Source organism: Portunus trituberculatus, chromosome 36 (assembly GCF_017591435.1).
Source record: "Portunus trituberculatus isolate SZX2019 chromosome 36, ASM1759143v1, whole genome shotgun sequence".
Lineage (NCBI taxonomy): Eukaryota > Metazoa > Arthropoda > Malacostraca > Decapoda > Portunidae > Portunus > Portunus trituberculatus.
In genome coordinates, this window is record NC_059290.1 from 5,592,986 (window position 1) to 5,600,485 (window position 7,500).

Genomic DNA, 7,500 nt, shown 5'->3' on the forward strand with positions numbered 1-7,500 from the left:
CAGGCAGGATCAGCATTATCTTTTACTTTTACCACATTACATTCAATGTGTTCCACTGTATTAAGAAGACAAACAAGTTAGATGCTGTCTGAGCAAATTAGGAAAATGTCACTATATTTCCTGGTTATTATATATTGCAGCACAAAGGAACAGAGTAAGGGACCTTGAAACATTTTATCCTGTTCTGTTCCCTGAATATTTTGTCTTATCTGTCTTTTAAGGGATCTTAGATGCAGTGGTGAGTCACGAAAACAGACTTCACAGTAACAGATTTGGCTCAGTAACATACTAGTCAGATGCTAACCAGTTTTTTTGGACAGTCATGGCAGTTTTTTCCCATGAATCTATAGTATAGTTACTGAGTGGTTGTGCAGACAAATACACATCTGGCATGATAAACAAACCAAGAAAGGCATGCTAGACATCATTGTAACTCGTTTTGTTTTGTCTACAATTTATAAAAACTTGTAATAAGGTGGAGAGTGGCGACTGCTTGTCTTTGGGGGTCACCAGATTGACACTCATAGTGATCTGTGGTCCCAGGCTGGTTGGACCCACAGCCTGCTGAAGTGAAATGCTAGTTTTACATTTCCATTTGAACATTATTGGGCAAGCGAGAATAATGACACAGCCAAACTGAGAGAGAAAGAGAGAGAGAGAGGCCTGCTGGTGTGAATAGCTAAATATGCATTTCTGTTTGGATGTTGTTGGGTAAATGAGAATTATGAAACCTCCACACTGAGAGAGAGAGAGAGAGAGAGAGAGCGAGAGCGAGAGCACTGTGGTTGGCAAAGGTTCAGATGACAGACTCTCAAAATTAAAACTCCCCTATCGCTTGATTTTTGTCTTCATTTACCAGTCTTTGGAGTTCTTTCTTCTTTTGACTGCGGGCAATTTAGTATGAAGTGGACTAGGTTTTCTTATAGATGACATAATGAGCAAATTGCTTCATCAGTGTGGTGGTGAAAGCGATGTAAACAACATAACCGCCCAATCTCTCTCTCTCTCTCTCTCTCTCTCTCTCTCTCTCTCTCTCTCTCTCTCTCTCTCTCTCTCTCTCTCTCTCTCTCTCTCTCTCTCTCTCTCTCTCTCTCTCTCTCTCTCCCTCCCCAAGAAGTACTTGTTCAAGTTGCAGATTACTGCTTTATGTAGATTGGCCATATGGCAAGTTTGCAGCAGGGCATTACTCTATAGCAAGATTGCATAAGTTGCGAGTGTGTTAGGTATCAGGCCCGGCACTCAGCAGTGTCACACGTCCTTGCTAAGATGCCATGTTTAGGATAGGGGAACACTTTTCCATTGAGAACACGCCTTAATTTTTACTTCAGTGATGATGTTGAACAAAATTAGAACGATTTCAGGACTAATTCTGTAAACACCAATTTACATACAAAACAGAAAGACAAAGACAGAGGGTAAGGAGGTGGAACTGTGTTAGAGAAAGAAGGCAATTCTATGATCTACGGAGAGGTGGCAAGAGTGTGGAGGTAGTCGACTCTGATTTTGATGATCCCTTGTTGTCCTCCCCTCCTTTATCCCCTCAGCAATGTCCTTCAGGCAATCATTAAATGCTTGTTAAAGATGCCACTGTACCACATGGAAATCAGCTTTTACATCAGATGGGAAGCTATATCTTTAATTCATCTATTCTTGATAAGACAAATTTTGATTACTGTACACTTCTTAAACAATAATGGACTCTTTTATTTCAACATTGAGTGTAGAATAAGACACATTAGATTATCAAAATGATTTATTGTGTTATTAGAAGAGAATAAACTACTGAAAAAGGGAAAGGGAATGTTTAACGGTGAACACAAACCACTGTCAGTAACAGACAATTCACAGTAACAGACAACCCTTCACCCCTGAAGTATCTGTTATCATGAGGCACCACTGTAGATATTCACACTAGATCGTCATTATAATCTCCGTTTGTCATTTTTTTATAGATATTCACACTAGATCGTCATTATAATCTCCGTTTGTCATTTTTTTATAAAAGTCTCATAAGAGGTAGCAGCAGCAGAATCACACACTCAGGGGTCAACAATAGTTCCTGGAAGCAGCCTCTCTCTTTTTCTGTCTGCAGGGAGCCACATCACTCTGGTGGCCCACTCCCGTGCAGTGATGGTGGCCCTGGAGGCAGCAACAGCTCTTGCAGGCGAGGGGGTGGAGTGTGAGGTGATCAACCTGCGTTCCCTGCGGCCTCTGGATGAGGAGACCATTGTACAGTCAGTGATCAAGACGCACAACCTGGTGACTGTGGAGCAGGGTTGGCCGCAGTCTGGCGTTGGCTCAGAGATCTGTGCCAGGATTGTGGAGAGTGAGTACTGCTGCATTTTGTATGCTGGCATTAGTGTTACTTAAGATGGTCACTGTCAGATTTCAAGTCTATCTATCTATCTGCCTATATATTAGGGCTGAAGAGTGATTCTTCATGGAGCAGCTAAGAAAAGACAGACACCTCACATGCATCATTTACACTTGTGAGCACCATCACCCTCCTGTGAAAAGGGAGTCTCATGTGCCACAGCCCAGGAGTTGAGTGCAGTGGACCACAAGACTGTCCCTTTTTTTCAAGTGGCTGACTGGGCTAAGAGTGTGAATAATTTCAAGTTACCAAGTCATTCCTTACAGTGCAGCTGCATCTTTATGATAAGTCCCAATCTCCTGGTATCCAACCCTGTAAGGCAGTGTTTCCCAACCCTTTTTGGATGCAACCCAAAATGCAGTCTTAACCTGGAGTAGCAGCTTAATTGCAAAAATAAATCCAACCATTTCATATTAGTTATTGTATTGAACATGAAAGCTACTCATACTACAGGCAGAATTGCACAAGTTTAGGTGTTTTATGACCACACCTCTTTTATTACTATGCGTCCAGTAGAATCTTTACCTTGTCCTTCTAAAGTAAATCAGTCACATTAATCAAAATAAAAATGTGAACAGCTGCGAATTATTAAGATATATTTTTGTCACACCCTCTGATAACCCTCACAAATACCCTAATGACCCTAATTTAGTTTGCAACTCTTGGGTAGAGAACCACTGCTGGAAGGAGAGAGAAAGTTGCTGAATTAATTGATGATAACAACAACACTTCTTTCCACAGGCCCAGCATTCCACTACCTTGACTCCCCGGTGATCAGAGTGACAGGAGTGGATGTTCCCATGCCCTATGCCAAGAGCCTGGAGGTGGCCTGCATCCCTCAACAACACGATGTCGTTAAGGCTGTCAAGAAGGTACTCAAGCTCATCAAGTAAGCATGTTGAGGGAGAGAGGGGTCCGGGAGGCACTGGCCAGGAAGGTAAGAGAGTGAGGAAAAATTGTGTAATGTGAAAACGATGCTCTGCTGATACTGTTACATTTGTTGTGTGTCTGTGTCTGTGTCTAGGAAAGATTGAAAAAGTGCACAGTATTGAATGATGTTTTGATGATTTAAGTTAGAGTGGAGGAAAGGCTTGTTGATGGTATTCTTATTCTGAAGTGCTCATGTCTGCAGGAAAGGCTGAGAAAAAGGGATATAGAGCCAAGAAGATCAATGTTTTTGTTCTTTTCATTTAGAGGAGCGGAGAAAAGCCCAGTTATTCCTGTTTTTCTTATTCTGAAGTGTTTATTTGCTGGAAAAGAGTGAGAATGAGCAGAAAAGAATTAATTTGTTTATGCCACTTAGATTGTAAGAATGAAAATTTGTGGAATGATGGTGAGTAAAGTTGGAAATTAAGTTAAAAGTGTGAAGAATTAACAGAATACTTGTTGAAATGAGTTAAAAATTTATTGTGTTCATTGTTAAGTTAATGAAGAATTGAAACTGAAGTGATGGTGTAGAAATTTAAGTGAGGAAAAGTCTATTTTATTTATGAAGGATGTCCATTTTAAGTGTTTTCATGGAATAAATGGTGAGGAATCTTTTATTTCTGAATTAGAGATTAAATGGTAAAGATTGCTATGTTAATGATAAGTAAGAGATTGTCTCGGGTTGTAAGTTACTAAAAGATTGACTTAAGTTTGAAGTTAAGAAGATACATGTGATATTAAAAAGGTACTAATATTCTTAGCAAGATAAGTACCAGCTGTAATTATGAGGAATTTTTAGTAAAATTATCTTGATGGAAACTGAAAGTTCACATTCAAGTTAGGAAATACAAATAAGGGAAAATAAGAATCAACCAGGGAATTAACAAAGTAATAGAATGAAATTGAAGGCTCAAGAATTTATTAGAAGAAATGAATGAGAGAATCAAAGTCAAGAAATGAAGTGAGTGAAAGAGAGAAGCTCCACAAATATGGTGAACAAGAAACACAAGAAGCAATCACATAATCCAAGGAAATGAATGCAAGACTCCTCAGAAATAAGACAAGAATAAGGGAAGACAATTAGAATCTCAAGAAGCAAATGAATAACAAGAGAAGTGAGAGAGAATTTTAAAAAACGCCTCTAAGAAAGCAATGAGAAAGCCAAACAATAACCAGACAATAAAAAAAGAAATAGTAAGAAATTAACAAAACAAGACTGACAAAATAAAAAAAAATTGGAATGAACAAGAAAATTAGGTTAGAAACAAGAGCTAGTCAGTAAATGTGCAGAATCAGCAAAGTTAGAGGGGACTGGAGTGACCTGTGTGCCTCTACTGCCTCCCACTGATCCCTTCCACTGCCCAAGAGTCCATAACCTAGAGGGGTTAATAGATTAATACTAAATTATATACTCTGTTGGAACCGCCGCCGCTGCTGCCATCGTCGTCATGGTTCAGTGGGAAAGACGTATCAATCTCTGTACATACTGGAAATTTTTGGTGAATAATATATATATAAAAGCAATGAATTACTTTTTAATGGTGATTTCAGTTAACCTTGCGTGAGATCTGTATTTTTGTTGATACATTGGTGGATTGAGGTGTGTCTCAATGCCCTTCCCATAGGGCATGTCTGGTGTAGAGAGAAAAGAGAGAGTGTGTAATGCTACTATCATTTTTTATTCTTGTTGTTGTTAAAGCTGTTGTTGCTTTTAGTTGTGTTCATTTTTATTTTGTTACAGTATTTTTTTTCTTTTTTTATATATATATAAATTATATGAACACACACACACACACACACACACACACACACACACACACACACACACACACACACACACACACACACGTTCCGTAGGGTAACGTCTGGCTGTCTCGTCAGAGACTGCAGCAGATCAAACAGTGAAACGCACACACACACACACACACACACACACACACACACACACACACACACACACACACACACACACACACACACACACACACACATGCGCACACACACACACACACACACACACACACACACACACACACACACACACACACACACACACACAGCTATTTTTCTTGCCTTTTCCATCTTATTCCATTACAAGTTGCAGTATCTTCTGTTTAGTAAATAAAAAAAAAAACATTTCAGCTGAATTATATCTTGCTCAAATAGAATATAATTAAAAGGTTTAAGAAGCATTTTTACATTTTTCTAAATTATTTTTGTTCCATTACAGATTATTTTCGATTTACTAAAGTGGATATATCATTGTCTTTCATTACAAATCAAATGGTGTTTTAAGTCAACTAAATATAATTTTCTCTATTTTTTTTTTCCATTCTATTGACTCAAGGAAGTGTACAGTTTTTGTCTCTTTTTTCCATTAGAATTGAAATACTATATTCAGTCGAACCAATTTGTTTTAGTCTTCTCTCTCTTTTTCCTTTACAAGTTACAAGTTGTTAGTAAAGTAATGAGGAAGCGTCATATTCATAAGTGCCGTGGTTCATTGTTACATCATGCCTAGGTGTAGAGGGAAGAAGGGAGTGGTTAATCTTGACATTATTACCCTTGTTAGTCTGTTGTAGAAAATCCTTTGTAGTGAACCTAAGTGACAATAAAGCAAAGGCTCCAGCATGCCCTGTGCAGCCTGACAAGCTAATCTAATACTGTACACTCCTTTCATACTTACTGGGTTGGATTCCTCTGGGGGCACCCATCTCCTCTTCTGTTTATCCTATATTTGTATTTTTTTTTTTTTTTTTACTTTTATTTATGTATTTATTGGCTTTATTTTATTTATTTGCATTTTTTCTTACATTTATTTATGTATTTATTGACTTTATTTTATTTATTTAGTTTTCCTTGTTGTTCACTTTCACTTTTATTTATGTAAGTATTTATATGTTTCATTTTATTCGTATAGCTTTTCATGGGGATAATGTGCATTTATATCTCTCTCTCTCTCTCTCTCTCTCTCTCTCTCTCTCTCTCTCTCTCTCTCTCTCTCTCTCTCTCTCTCTCTCTCTCTCTCTCTCTCTCTCTCTCTCTCTCTCTCTCTCTCTCTCTCTCTAAGTTACTTTTTCTTCTGTTGATATATGTAGTACTACATTTGCACTTCATGTCTTCTATCAGTTAATGTACCATGAGTGGTGGTATATATTTTTTATATGTATATATATATATATATATATATATATATATATATATATATATATATATATATATATATATATATATATGAGAGAGAGAGGTAGGTAGGTCTTTCAATTAATGTACACTCCTTATTTGTATTTCCTCACATATCCCAGTATTCCTGCAGCTGGTATACTCCTACACTCCTTCCCTTTATCACTTTCTAGCTATTTCTGGGTATTTATACTCATTTGATTGACACTTGATCCTTGCCCTTATCACTTGTAATCTCTTCCTAGTATCTTGGACTCTAGTTATATACCTATTTTTATTTATTTATTTGATTTTTTTTATATTATGTTTTAGGGAAATTCTCTCTCTCTCTCTCTCTCTCTCTCTCTCTCTCTCTCTCTCTCTCTCTCTCTCTCTCTCTCTCTCTCTCTCTCTCTCTCTCTCTCTCTCTCTCTCTCTCTCTCTCTCTCTCTCTCTCTGTGTGTGTGTGTGTGTGTGTGTGTTGATAAATCTCAAGTACATAACATAATATTTTGACATTTTAACAGAAAAGAAGATAAGAGTGTTGATTAAGGAAATCCCTGAAGCCTGTCTCTTGAGATAATGTCACACCATATATAAAGAAAAAAATAAAGATAAAAACAAGCAGTGATTGAAACACTGCAAATAGATTGTGAAACTGATTATGAAAGAATAGATAATAATTGAATGAAAAATAGTAATGATTGTGTTATAGTACTAGCAATAGTAATAGAAGTACTAGTGGTTAAGATAGATATGAAATAGTAATAACAATAATGAAGTAGATATTGTCATACTGTACTTCTATTACTGCAGCTGCTATTACCACTACTAGTACTATATACTACTACAACTACTACTGACGATGATGATGTACTTTAGGAAACAATTATAATTAACAAAATACAGAAATATTAGGATTTGAAGATACAATGGTAGATACGTAAAAAATAAATTATAAAAGGACGACTAATAATTATGTGTGGTCTTTTAAAGAACTAAGGAACAGCTACCTAGTAAAGTATCATAATCAGAGC

The 7,500-nt window shown here is 37.1% G+C and overlaps 1 protein-coding gene across 1 annotated transcript in view; it reads left to right on the top strand.

The window, feature by feature from the left end:
- Window positions 1–4,840, top strand: part of LOC123513702 (pyruvate dehydrogenase E1 component subunit beta, mitochondrial-like) — a 17,153-nt gene extending 12,313 nt beyond the window's left edge. Inside the window, exons 7-8 of the mRNA XM_045271077.1 lie at window positions 2,093–2,326; window positions 3,116–4,840. Coding sequence (XP_045127012.1) covers window positions 2,093–2,326; window positions 3,116–3,267 — 386 coding nt within the window. The 3' untranslated portion in view covers window positions 3,268–4,840. The remainder of the gene's footprint in view (window positions 1–2,092; window positions 2,327–3,115) is intronic.
- Window positions 4,841–7,500: the final 2,660 nt, after the last annotated feature.